Source organism: Podarcis erhardii (genome assembly GCF_964252035.2).
Source record: "Podarcis erhardii genome assembly, chromosome: 6".
Taxonomy (NCBI): domain Eukaryota; kingdom Metazoa; phylum Chordata; class Lepidosauria; order Squamata; family Lacertidae; genus Podarcis; species Podarcis erhardii.
This window is the reverse complement of record NC_138510.1, coordinates 13,730,939-13,744,610: the sequence shown is the minus strand read 5'-3', so window position 1 is coordinate 13,744,610 and position 13,672 is coordinate 13,730,939. Positions and strand designations below refer to the sequence as shown.

Below are 13,672 nucleotides of genomic sequence, written 5' to 3'. Positions count from 1 at the left end.
CTGCTTGTAAAATTTCATTTGTCAAATGCATTCTGAATAGCACTAACTATGAATTCAAGTCTTAAGTGGAAGCCACCTGGAACCTGTTTGCCCAGAAAAAGTGGAAAATGAAAATCAGCCTGTTAATCACGGTGTCTCTGTTTTCTTTCCAAACAGGGAATGACCAAAATCTACAGCAGGAGACTTCTTATGCCCCAACTGACAAAGCTGCTTCCTCTGTGAAAAAGAACCAGATGAAAGAAGTAAGGTGTCATTTGGGAATACCTTTTCAACTCTTGGTAACTCAAGTAACATTGGACTAATTGAAAGCTGAAAGGACAAGTAGTTGATAAACCAGCCATTCCCCCCTGGATAGTTTTAATATTCGCAAAAAGCAATGGGATATTTTTGGCGGTACTCAACTTAATAATACTTAATTAAATCATTAAACAAACAAGTTAAAAGTACAATACAAAAAATAAAACATCAGTTGAAACTATAAAATCAAACTTAAATTAAAATGGCTACTGGATTTTTTTTTAAGTCTTCAGTAAGTACCAGAACTTCAGTAGGGAAGGGGCTTGGCTGACCTCAACTGAAAGTTCCATGAAATTGGTCCCACAGTACTAAACACACTGTTCCTGGTGGAAATGATTTGTGCATCTGAGCCATGAGTGATAAGAAAGACTTCAGTAATCAGGCAGGGATCCTAGAGTTATCCTCTACCCAAATTGTTAAGCACCTTGTAAAGTAACACCTGAACCTTGGAACTGGCCCTGTGGTGTAGGACAGCCATATAGACTTGTTAGTGCTAGAACTATCACGCAATGGAAGTACCCCTCTTCTCTCTATGCACCTCCCCTAATTTTGATCCAGAGGGTTGGAGGAACTCCAGAACAGATTGGGGGGGGGTGTAGAAGGAGAGGAGAGGGAAAAGTTCACTTGTTCCGTGAAAACTTATTGAACTAACAGAACTACTTATTTCTTAATATTATGACAAGAAGAGGGGAAACGAAATGGTAGTCTTTTGTGATGGTCAGTGATCTTCCATTTCCAATAAAGATATTTGTATTACAAGATGAATTTTGGCAGACACTATGGCTATCCATATGAAAACTTATCTCATGAATGTGTCATCCCCCAAAGTTAAACAGATGCCATTTACAAGAACAAGTTGCATGACATTCCTTTTCCAGAAGGTGCCTACTTACTGCAAGCCATTTTGCAGTGAGAAAATAACCTTCAGCATGGGCCCTTAGTAGACTTCTTGAAGAAATAAGACTTTAGTGCAAGTACCATATTTTTTGCACCATAACACTCACTTTTTTCCTCCTAGAAAGTAAGGGGAAATGTCTGTGCGTGTTATGGAGCGAATGCCTATGGGTGGCGGGGGGGATCTGCTGCATTCGTGAGCAGAGGATCCATGGTTCCCCTTCCTTCCCTCCTCCGTGGCTCGCTTTGAAACAGCAAAGTGGGAGAAGAGCCGCTGAGTGGGGAGGAGAGAGGGACAGAGAGCCTGCTTGCTTTAAAGGAGCAAAGCGGGAGAGGAGAGGAGCCTTCTCCCCTTATACCCCCCCTTCTTCATTATTAGCAGCATCCTTCTCCACCCACCCCACGCGTGCTTCTTCTCCCCTTAAACCCCTCTTCTGCATTATTAGCAGCATCCTTCTCTACCCACCCCACGCGTGCTCCTTGTCCCTTGAGTGCTTTTCCTTCCCTCCCCACTTAAAACGTGGTTACAAAGCACGGATCCACATGGATCCTCAGGATTTTTGCACTGGGTCACCCCAAATTCACCATCAGATCACATAGCATGTCCATGGCTACATCTTGCACCAAAAAAATCACGCACCCAGTGTTGCCTGGGGCCGCAGTGCAAAAACGTGGTTACAAAGTATGGATCCACATGGATCCTCAGGATTTTTGCATTGAGCTACTCCAAACTCACTGTCAGATCACATGTTTGTGGCCACAGCATGAACCACAAAAATCATACATCCACTGTTTTGTTTAGAATATTTTTTTTCTTGTTTTCCTCCTCTAAAAACTACGTGTGTGTTATGGTCTGGTGCATGTTATAGAGCGAAAAATACGGTATTTTAATTTGTGCAACTTTCCCTTCCTCTCCTGCTGAATACTTCACACCATCTATAACAGTGAGTTTGGGACACTCCCAGAACTAGTTAAGTTGGGGGAAAGAGGAGAGGGAGGGGAAGTTCCATTACACAGCCAGATGTCCCTGCAGTGACAGAAAGAGTGCACTGAATACTGCCCAGCAACAGCAATCCTAACCTCACTTACCTGGGAGTCATCACCATAGAATTCTGCGGGACTAACTTCTGGGTAAGGCTGCAGTCAGTGTAATTAAATGAGTTATTTAATTTACACAATGCACTTAGTGGCTTTGGATTTGAAAGTGAATTCAATGAATTGATAATTTCATCTCCTTCTCTGGTAGGAAGTTCCTGGGTCTGCTAATGAACACTCCAGGGGCAGTCTCTCTCTTCAGATGATGCCTGCAGTTCCAGATGTTTCAAAAGCAACATATTCCTTTACACTGGCCACTGATGCAGTAGTGGAAAAAGCAAACACCTTTGATGTCAACGCCTTAGGAATATTTAAGGAAGAACCACAGCCAGATCTTACTTCTGACGATTGTTGGCCTTCCATTGAGCATTGCAACTTTGAACTGATAGTTTCAGGCAAGAGCCATTCACACAGCATTGTGGATTCAAAGGTTATTAGTCCTATATTTGTGGAATCAAATGCAGACTGTGATAATGTAGAATCAAAGCATCAAAATTTTACCGACTTAGAGCCCTCTGTCCATGTCACAGGAAGAAAAGAAAAACCCACAGGTGGGGATTTATATCCATCTCTAAAAGAGCAGCTTGCCCCCACCTTCCAAACTCCATGTCCTGCTTTGTTCGGATCAAATTTGCTTACTGGTACATCATTTTCAAGTAATCCTTTACATAGTACAGGGCTTGTGCAGGAGACCAACAGCTCTCCTGGCCATTGTAGTTGTACAGACAAGAACATCCACTCTACAAAACCAGGCAATGATCAAGGAAAGCTTTCTAAACCTGGATTTCCTCCTTTCAAAAACCCCTCTACTTTCATAGCTAGCTCTGGAACACTATCGAAACTCTACAAAAAACAAAGCTTAGAAGTGATGAGCAAACAAGCTCACGTGGAATATGACGACATAAGCAGCAGTGATGATGAAGACAGGCTGATTATAGAAATATAGTGACTAGCCCATCTGCTGTTGAAGATAAGGCAGGAGTGGGAAACCTTTTCTCAGTCAAAGGGCCACATTCTCTCCTGGGAAACCTTCCAGGGGCCACATACTAGTGGTTGGCAGGGCTAGATGCAAAAGGTGAGTGGAAGCAAAGGCTAAATGGGCAGAGAAATGGGTGTACGACTCTTACCTCTGTACAGCAAGCGACATTCCAGTCATGCAGAAATCAGGTTTCTACATCCACGCCTCTGTCCTGGCAAGCAAGAAGCATTATCTACCCCACCAAAAGGACTTGACATCAGAGAATAGGGTTGGCAATGGAAGTGGCTTGGGGAAGAGTCCTGAAAGCTGGCCTGAAGGCCAAATTCAGACTCTGGACCTGAGGTTCTCCACCCCTGATAGAGGGGCATGATCACTAGGAAGTCCTGTAAGGATCAGACAATTGTCATTCTGCCTTTATCCTCCACCTTAAGTGCAGGAAAAAAAACACATTCCTGACCTCAGTTTGGCTTCTTTAGATGTGTTAATACTTTTATATGAAGCAAGGAAGCAGTTGGTCCCCGCATAGTAAACCAACATCTCCATAGCTCCTGGCTTCAAGTTTTGTTGTAAGCTCAATGCTATTGGTCAGTCTCTTATGTTGATACAGTAGAAGGCAGAGACCATGTGCAATTTGAGGGTTGACACTTGAGTGTCACCAACTCTGGAGTTGTTTTCCCTGCTGCTGCTTTTCTGCAAGTTTTTCCATCTAGACTTTTGCATGAGGAGATCTGCACCTTTAAGACATCCTACGGCTTTTCCATATTGCATAAATATTCCGTGCTCCCTTGTGACAGACAACACAAGCATCTTTTGCTTTGTGTTTTGTGCCTTCTGAAATAGAATTTGAATATTTTATATCCCCCACTGCTCTGGTAACATGGCTCACCAGTGTTGAACATTTCCTGAGGTTTCTTAAATTGGAATATTTTGAGTTGTTTTCTAGGTTCAACAGGGTTGTTGTTCTTTTGTTTAAGCCCCAGGACTTGAATGTAAAATACCAAAACACATTTCCTTCCCCCAGTTTTTGTGCTAGTCCAGTCTTTGAACTAGTGCAGCAGCAAAACGCACTTCAGTGAAGATTCACCAGCTTCTATGTACAAAGTCCAATTGGTCAAATTGAATTTTTCTAAACTGAACTCAATTTTGTTATAACACTAATTTGAATTGATGCCAATTTTAGAACGCAATTGCACTATTGTATTATATTCATGTTTTATATTTAGTGTTTCATACAGTTTTGGAATACTTTTTGATGCTATGTTACAAGGCAATGAATCTTTCATGTGAAACTCAGAACTGCTTGGCTCCTTGATCAAAAGAAAATTTGTAAAAACAAAACCCTGTAGGCCACCTATTCCTGCTGGCCCCAAGTCTGCATACCTAGGAAAGGCACATATTACTGAACAATAAAAAGCAAAGCAGCACACCCATAAGATATGTAGGGCTGAAAAATGATCAGACTTCTTATTGTTCCTTTCAACTGTGTAAATGCAGACTTTTTATACTTTGCCAAATTGGTAACCACATTGTAAGAGCTTTGTATTGATTCTTAGTATACTGAATGGTGCAGGGTGGAAAAAAAGCCTACCAAACCTAAAAAATTTTTTTTTTACTTCTACCGAAGAACTAGTTCAGAATTACGTATGCTCTGTTGAAAGGCGTGTAACAGAGGTATGCACTATCGTCTTAGAAACTTTCTAGTAGGTGTTTCTTGGTGGGTTTTACATATGCTCTGCAAATAGCCTTTCTATCGTCATGAAATCTTGTGCTTATTAAAACATTACCATAATTCCAAGTGAAGACTACCAGTCATGGATGTTGGTATTTTTTCAGAGTGACAATAAGAGTCAATTCAGCTCCATTTGTTAACTGTAGCATAACGATCATGACTGGATGTGAAATTTGCCCCCTTTATTCTTAAATGACAACCTTGCATCTTGCCGTGATGCATAATGTACAATGGTTAGTCGACAACGTTTGTTGAGCCTTCTCACCTTTTCTTGCTGAAAGAAAAGAATGCCAGGAGATGCTGCATTTACGCAAATCTAATGCACGCCTCAATTTTCAAAACCTTGAAACCCAAAAAGTATTTGCTGGCGCCATCAAATCTAATGCACACCCTAATTTTTGTGATGTAATTTGGCCAAAAAAGGTGTGCAATACATTCAAGTAAATATGGTACATTAGAAAAGGTTTTGTCTCCTGTAAACAAGCCAGCAGGCACTCGAATTAGCAGTCTTTCTCAACAGCTTATTAAAATGAGAATACAAGGTATCTGAAATGATGTTTATTTAAATCTGAGCACATAGAGAAGTCCTTATGCTACTAGCACACAAGCTCCACCAACTGCTTTTATTTTTTCTTCTGCTTTTCTGCTGAAGAACTTCGCTTTCACAATTACAGGCTGTTTGGGCAGTTTCCCCTTGCCCAGGACTTTATAATAACCCTAAAAGCATAAAAAGATAGAAGAATCGTCAGCAAGCCCAGAAGGTACCAAGTTTTTTACCAAACATCACTGATCAGTTCCAATAAAACTATAAGATTATGTACACTTTGTGAAATATTGCAAGTAAACAAACTGTGCCTAGTAGGGAAGCTGTAGAACTAGAGACTACAAGGGAGGAAACAGAAAATAGAAACTTGACAGTGTAATGGAACATGTGCAGTTTAAAGTGTGCTTGCTACTTCATGATATTCACTATGCCCATCAGCATGAGTCTCAGTATTCTTTAGCTGTGCATTCCAACCAACAGAATATTTGGGTAATATGGGGCAATTAAAGTAAAAAAACAAAAGTTGTTTGAAAGTGTGTAGTTAATGTAAAGAGACAGAAAGACAAACGTTCCATCTTTTTACCACCCCCCCTTTGGCTATACAATTATAGTATCTACAGACATACAACGAAGTCTCACCATATTTTTAGTATATGAGTAATAGAAAGAGCCAAGTCTATTGAATGGGCACTGCCTTTGTTTTGTTAATTGGAAAATTAGCTGTTCAAACTCCAGGGTTATGGGGTTACCAGTATCCTACAACTGCATTTTTACAATACGCAACATATGTCTATTTCACTCATAACGCTGACACAAGCCATGGCTTATTGCAAACAAGCAGGCTCCCAAAGTGGAGACTGTCGTTCCTTGGTCATTTTGCCCCTACACTACATAACACCATGGTTTGGTATGACATTCATCCAAACACAGGCTCATGGTTTAGCTCTTTCTGACAAACCAACAAACGGTAAAACCTACAATAAATTTAAGTAATGCAATCACTTTTGAAATGAAATATAAAAATGCCCACTCTACAGACTGTGCAAGCCTGGCCTATAGCTTGGTCTCCACAATCTATGCCCCATCAAGCCAGATGCAGCCAACAGGTAGGAAATCCAAGAGACTGACAAACTCCCATTTGGTCTGGGCAGGCCTACTGTAGTCAAATTATGCAGACCTTCCTTGGTTTTTACATGATAGGAAGCACATATAAAAGCAACATTTGGGAAGCTCTGCATCATTATAAAAAGTTCATTCAAAAGTTTTTGACACTTACTGAGCGCACAACATCAATTACAGGTGATAATCCGGCTGGATTTTTGGCATACTTTAGCCTTGTCTGCTCACTAACAAGTGTCCACAGTTTATCCAGGTTGACTGTGGGACAGAAGTGCTGGTTTTTCTTCAAGTGGTAATGTCTCATACCAACCTTTCCAAAATAACCAGGGTGGCTAGAAAGAAAAATCACAAACTGAAAAATCACTGCATGATGCATTTTTAAATCCATGAGCAACAATACTTGGGTTTATTGGATGACCGTGTCTAGGTTTACTGACAAAAATATCTGGCACAGGTTAAGAGCAAAAGGTGTGAGGCAAACATTCTTAGTTCAAATCTGAGGTCAGCCATGAGCTCACAGTGCTTTTAAGTAAGCTGCTTTCTTAATACAGGGTACAAAGATGAGGCAAATATTGAGAAAGGAGAAAGCTCTACATGAGACATTGTTGTCTGCACCCTCGTGCCGACCCACATCTCTTACTCTGAGGTAACCTTACTCTGTTACTAACCTGGTGGCTGACTGTACTATGCGGAGCACAGTCCGTGAATAAAAGTCAGTTGTTACTCTCTGAGCACTATAGCACACCATGATAACTGACAATATCTAGATGTGACTCTAGTCTCAGTTATTTGTAAATATGCAACTTCATTGTCTTGCCAAATTCTCAGGGGAACAGATAAAAGCATGAAAAAGATTGTGCATGACAGTATATCATGGACTGGAAGAGATAGATTATTGCTATTCTACATGTCTGTGTACATTTGAAATAAGCCAGAATCCAGAGGCTAAAAAAGAAATTTGTGTTGAGCCAGTATGTTTTATGATACTAAGTGCACCTGAAGTCCAAATACAGCGGTACCTTGGTTCCTGAACAGCTTAGTTGTCAAACATATCGGCTCCTGAATGTTGCAAACCCAGAAACGTTCTGGTTTGCAAATGTTTTTCAGAACTTCCGACGCGGCTTCCACTTGAGTGCAGGAAGCTCCTGCAGCCAATCAGAAGCTGCACCTTGGTTTTCGAACCGTTTCAGGAGTCAAACGGATTAAGTTCAACAACCAAGGTACCACTGTAATAAAAAGTGGGCGAGCACTTTCATTTTCTGGAAGGGCCATAGGTAGCTCAGTGGTAAACCATCTGATTTGCACACAGAAGGTCCTAAATTCAATCCCCGACATCTCCAGGTAACACTAGAGGAGACTCCTGCCTGCAACCTTGGAGAGTCACTGCCAGTCAGTCAACGGTACTCATCTAGACAGACCAATGGTCTGATTCTGTATAGGGCAGCTTCCTACATTTGAAAACTATCATTGTAACTTCTTTGGAAATTTTTCTAATGCCCCGTATTGACCTGAGGTCCTATTTAGCATATTTTGCTAATATTTACTAAACAAAACAAGGGGGACCATCCAATCGTATTGGCCTCCTGCAGCACACTTCTGATTGTGCAAATTGGGGGGATTCTTCTCCCCTTGCAGCCTACTCCACCAAAAGAATTTGCTCTGAAAGGCTGGGGGAATCCCACTGTATTCCCCAAAACTATTTGAAATAAAATTCATTAGGAAAGCAGATACTAAATATACTTTATATAGACTTGTACTTACTGGCTTCCATAGAGCTCTGAGAAGCCACAAGTGATGAAAGTTCAAGCTTTCCACAGCTGTTGCAATAAAATGCATGTATACTTTCCTTAAACACAGTTCAGTATTTGAAAACGGTATTTCTTAACTGCTGAATCTACATAGGTACTTATTTTTTGGTGCCATTTTTTTTTGGGGGGGGGGTGTTGATGAGGGAAGAAATGAAGGGAAGGAAAGAAAAAAGGGCTAGCTTACTATTTATCAAAGTTTATTCTGTGGTGGTGCAGGCCTCCAGCATTACCACGTCCTCCAGGATGCTTTCTATGCTTACCTAAAGAGAAACATCAAACAAAAATATTTTTAAAAAACTTTAAAGAAAGCAAAGAAACACAGAAACAGAAACACACACACACACACACACACTGCCAGCTTAAATGTTTATCATCACCAGTACTTAAAGACCACAATCCAACACAAGATTTAGGCAAGCTTAAGCCTGCAGACACACCCATACTATCACAGAGGAGTTAACTGTCCAAGAATTTAGAGCACAACTTTACACATGTTTACTCAGAAGTTCCATCGTGTTTTCCCTCTAGTAAACATTTAGGAGTTCAGCCTTTGTATGAATCAGTGAACCTGCAAAGGATCAGGCTACAGGTCTGCTGTGTGATTAGCTGCACCCCTACTGGCCTTAACAGTCAAGGTCGACTTCCAGTTTATGGCTTTAAAAAGCTCAATTTTTTTTATCAGGCTACCAAAGCACTGAGATCTACTTTCTCCAGACCACATTTCTAGAAACTTGGAATTTCCACTTTCTAAAGTTATGTCATCATTCATGCTACACTAGCTCTAAGCAAACTGGAAGTATAATTAGTTACCCAAAGCAGGACTTAGGACGGTAGTTCTTTTACCTGTTCAGTGTCCCCAATGCCTGCCTAAAAATATATGGTTAGGCTACAACTGCTCCAGAGGCCATGTAGTGGATGCCATTTTGGGTTCTTAGAACAAGGCGTGAAGGGATGTGGGAAACCTATGCAAGTTTAGGCACCAGGTATGGTAAACCCATTTGAGTCAAGGAGTGAAGCAGAACTTGTTAATAAGCAATCCTATATTTACTATTGATGCTATTTATCTCTGCTTCTTCTATACAATAACCATATTGCATTTCATAACAGTTCTGACTCAAGAGCTACGCTAAATACACTTATTAAAACTTCTCTGTTACCTGTTTTCCTGCAAAGAGCTTCAACCTCAGATTAGCAAGGGGAAACCCTGGCTGAGATAAAGTAGGTACTAAGGAACTTCTTCCCCATTGCTTGTATTCATTCTGGAATGTGCAAGCTGGACCCCAAAGGCATGGTGGTTGTAGCTATGGAAAGATAGTCTTTGCTAGCAGCTAACACCTCAAGGACAATCTATCCCCATATGAACTGACCCAGATCATCGTTTGAGGTCCTTCTTCGTGTGCATCCTCTGCCAGAGGTCCAGAAGGGAGCAACAAAAGAATAGGCCTTTTCTGCTTGCCTGACACCTTTGTTACCTGTCTTTAGGAGCCGGGCAAAAACATTTCTCCCAGGCTTTTGGCTAATTAAACCATCTATGGCCTTTTAAAAAGTGTGTGTGAAGGGGAGTGTTATTGTTTTAGTTTGTAATTATGCTATATATTTTTGTGTTTTTATATTGTAAACCGCCCTGTGATCTTTGGGTGAAAGGCGATATAAAAATAAATAAATCATATGCTTTACTTCCATGCAACTAGACTCAGGAGTTTTATTAAAAAGGGGGCGAGCAAGCGGAAAAATACAAGTGTCAGACACCAAAAAGCCTTTTTTCCCTTTAGGTTCAAGTCACCTGATAACCAGGGGAGAAGATTCCAAAACCCTGTGAAGCAACAATAGATTTAAGTAGCAAAACAGTTATACATGGAAGCTGCTTCTACACGTACCAATACGACCATGGCCGTGGCTGACGTGACCTCGCAGTTTCCTGGTCTTCCTCAGTCTTGAAGGCTTGAGAAAAAGACAATACGACAGCATGTTATATCAGTGCCCAATGAAAGAAGAACAAATGTAGCATGATGTTTCAAAAAGCAACAAATGATTGGAATACACCAGTGGAGGATCTCCAGCTTGGAACAGTTGCTTATGAACCTTAATCAGATTTACAGGCCTGTTTAATGTGTGCCTCCCATTTACCTTTTCTGAAGACACTGGAATTTCAATGTTTGCTGTATTATGACTGTTTAATGCACTTCAAGTGGTGCTTACCAGTAAATAAGTAATCTCATATTTTTTTCTCACCTTAGGATGGCATATACACCATTATCCTGATTTTATCCTCAAAAATTCCTGTGTCTACCTTAGGCTGTAATCAGCCCAAGATCACCCTGTGAGCCACAGGGCTGCGTGGGGATTTGAACCTTGGTCTCTGCAGCCTGAAACTTTAACCACCATACTAGTACGGATACCATACTATATATGCATCAATATGCTATAGCGCTAGCCATACTAAGCTAGCAAGATAAGCCACACTAAAACTTATGTAAATAAAATAAAATAAATATACCTATAAATAAAATAAATCCCTTCAGGTCAGCGGTCTTTTCAGGCTATTACGATTGGATTCAATAATAGTATATAGGCATGTTCAGACATTCACCTGAATATGGGAGTAGAACCCTCTGCAACCCCTAATATCCCCACGTGCACCAGCCCTGCCTGTTCATTTCCTGACCTTCCCATGTTGAGCTGAGGTCTGAAGCAGCCTTTCACTTGAATGTGCAGCTTGGTTTCCTGATTAAAGTAGGGTTCCCAATCAAGCAAACACGACTAAAAGCCCCTTCAGACCTTCCTCACTCAACATGGGAAGGGCCATAGCTCCATGGTAGAGCACACACAAATGGCTCTTAGTTCAATCCCTGGCATCTCCCCTCCAGGTAGGGCTGGGAATTTCTGCCAGTCCTGGAGAGCCACTGCCCACCAAAAAATACCCAACTGAACCATCTGCCTTGGTGTGAGTTTCCTGTGTCGCACCTCATTGGCATGTGGTATATTTCCTAGTATACCTGAAGGAGCGTTTCTACCCCCATTGTTCAGCACAGAGAGTGAGGTCCAGTGCTGAGGGCCTTCTGGCGGTTCCCTCTCTGCGAGAAGCCAAGTTACAGGGAACCAGACAGAGGGGCTTCTTGGTAGTGGCGCCCTCCCTGTGGAACGCCCTCCCATCAGATGTCAAAGAGAAAAACAACTAACTTTTAGAAGACATCTGAAGGCAGCCCTGTTTAGGAAAAATTTTAATGTTCGATGTTATATCATGTTTTCAATACAGTATTCTGTTGAGAGCCACCCAGAGTGGCTTGGGTATAAATAATAAATTATTATTCTTAAAAGCAGGTAAAGCAACTCTCCCCAGAGGTCAACTAAGCAAACCTGTTCACCGATGCCTAGTAGGGACACCTACGTATGTCACATTGCAAAGAGCAGAAACATAAGGCATTGGAGCAGCCTTCAGAAAGAAAATGCTTTTGGACCTCTACGCAAATATTTTTATCCCATGAAACACTCAAAAATTGCTGCGGGGTCTTGCCAGACCAGGACATGGGTGGCTCTGTGGGTTAAACCACAGAGCCAAGGCTTGCCGATGAGAAGTTCGGCGGTTCGAATCCCCACGACGGGGTGAGCTCCTGTTGCTCGGTCCCTGCTCCTGCCCACCTAGCAGTTCGAAAGCACTTCAAAATGCAAATAGATAAATAGGTACCGCTCCGACGGGAAGGTAAACGGCATTTCCATGCACTGCTCTGGTTCACCAGAAGTGGCTTAGTCATGCTGGCCACATGATCCAGAAGCTGTACGCCGGCTCCCTCGGCCAATAAAGCGAGATGAGCGCCGCAACTTCAGAGTCGGTCACGACTGGACCTAATGGTCAGGGGTCCCTTTACCTTGTCAGACCACTTGATGATGGTCTTTTTCCTCATTGGAGCAATGGCAAAGTGTTGCGGCAGATGCTGTACGATTTAGAAGTTTTATTTTTACAGGCGTGCTACATACAGCAGGCCACCTGAGTGAACCTCACGAGCCACTTTCTAGTTAGTCCGGAGTTTAGGAGCCCCTGATCTAAAGAGCATACCCCCCCCCAGCTATCCCTTAAACTGAGACAGGTTTCTGAAGTATCTGAAGAAGTGTGCATGCACACGAAAGCTCATACCTAGAACTAACTCAGTTGGTCTTTAAGGTGCTACTGGAAGGAATTTTTTTATTTTGTTTTGACCATGGCAGACCAATACGGCTACCTATCTGTAACAGGAGCAGGTCAGTAACAGATATTTGGGGGTGGGGCTGCTCCATACAAGACCCAACCCCACCCCACCCCACCATGGGCCGGGGGGCTTCAAAAGAAAGCCGTAGGGAGAAGCGCCTGTCCCGAGGAGCTGGAGGAGGCAGGGAAGCGCGTCGTGGATGTTGTCTTTCCAACCACAACCCTGCGAGGTAGGACAGCCCGAGGGCGAAGGGGGCTCCGAGTGCAGAGCCCGGCCTTGAGTTCACTGTTGGTAAAAGTCCCCGAGAAACCTCCCCCCCCCACCCCCCCACCGAGAGGCAGCCGCCATTCCCTGGCGGCCAAGTCCCCGCGCGGCCACCCTCCGTCGGGAGAAACGGCCTCTGAGGCGCCGGAGCACCAGGCCCCGCTCCTCAGGCGGCGCCCGCGCCTCACTCGCCACCTACCATCTTGGCGGCTCCAAGAAGATAAAAGGGAAAGAGCGCTCCTCTCGCGAGATTTGACGGGAAGGAAAGCCCTTCTATCGCGAGGTCTCAAAGCCCCCCTCGGGGATGGGCCTTGTAAACGATGCGCGCACGCGGAGAATGAGAATGAGAATGAGAGAGGGGAGTCTCGCGATACTCTGGGTGCCGGCTTCTTTCGCGCGGCGGCGTTCCGTTGATCACGTGGTCCCAAGAAAAAACAAAACGCGTCGCGGTCCGTCAATAGCAGCTGAGAAGAGTCAGAAGCGCTTGTTGCATAGATCGCGGTTTTAGTAGAGGTGGGGGGGAAAGTTTAGAGCGGCACATGGGGAGGTCTTTCGGTTCTCTATGGGCTCCATGGTCCCAGATGCTGAGAATTCTTGCTCCCCCCCCCCCCATAGCGTAGCCCCGCGCACGTCTGCATATGAGTGCATCCTGTTGTGTTCAGTGGGCTCTTACTCCCAGATATGTCCCCACCGGGATATGAATCATCTTTCGAGCAGATGGAAAGCTCTTTAATCTGAGCAGGCTGAAAGCAAAGAGTA

The 13,672-nt window shown here is 43.0% G+C and overlaps 2 protein-coding genes across 14 annotated transcripts in view; one reads left to right on the top strand and one right to left on the bottom strand.

Annotated features, from left to right (window-relative positions):
- ZNF831 (zinc finger protein 831) overlaps positions 1 to 5,060 on the top strand; it is a 45,811-nt gene extending 40,751 nt beyond the window's left edge. For 11 of the 12 annotated variants that reach the window (XM_081867458.1, XM_081867453.1, XM_081867457.1 and 8 more), the window contains 2 exons: positions 157 to 242; positions 2,438 to 5,060. In XM_081867458.1, the coding sequence (XP_081723584.1) occupies positions 157 to 242; positions 2,438 to 3,232 (881 nt within the window). In that variant the 3' untranslated portion in view covers positions 3,233 to 5,060. The remainder of the gene's footprint in view (positions 1 to 156; positions 243 to 2,437) is intronic. The other variant, XM_081867451.1, reaches the window with a different exon arrangement.
- Positions 5,061 to 5,537: 477 nt separating this feature from the next.
- On the bottom strand, positions 5,538 to 13,255 carry LOC309345110 (large ribosomal subunit protein uL15-like). Of its 2 annotated transcripts, none has more exons than XM_081868169.1 (5): positions 13,113 to 13,255; positions 10,343 to 10,406; positions 8,650 to 8,725; positions 6,815 to 6,989; positions 5,538 to 5,711 (listed from the first exon to the last, which is right to left on the bottom strand). In XM_081868169.1, the coding sequence occupies exons 1-5, from the start codon at positions 13,113 to 13,115 to the stop codon at positions 5,583 to 5,585; spliced, it is 447 nt and encodes a 148-aa protein (XP_081724295.1). In that variant the 5' UTR covers positions 13,116 to 13,255; the 3' UTR covers positions 5,538 to 5,582. The 2 variants fall into 2 exon arrangements, with proteins under 2 accessions (XP_081724295.1, XP_081724294.1); XM_081868168.1 differs by lacking the exon at positions 13,113 to 13,255 and adding an exon at positions 12,332 to 12,382.
- Between the last annotated feature and the right edge of the window lie 417 nt (positions 13,256 to 13,672).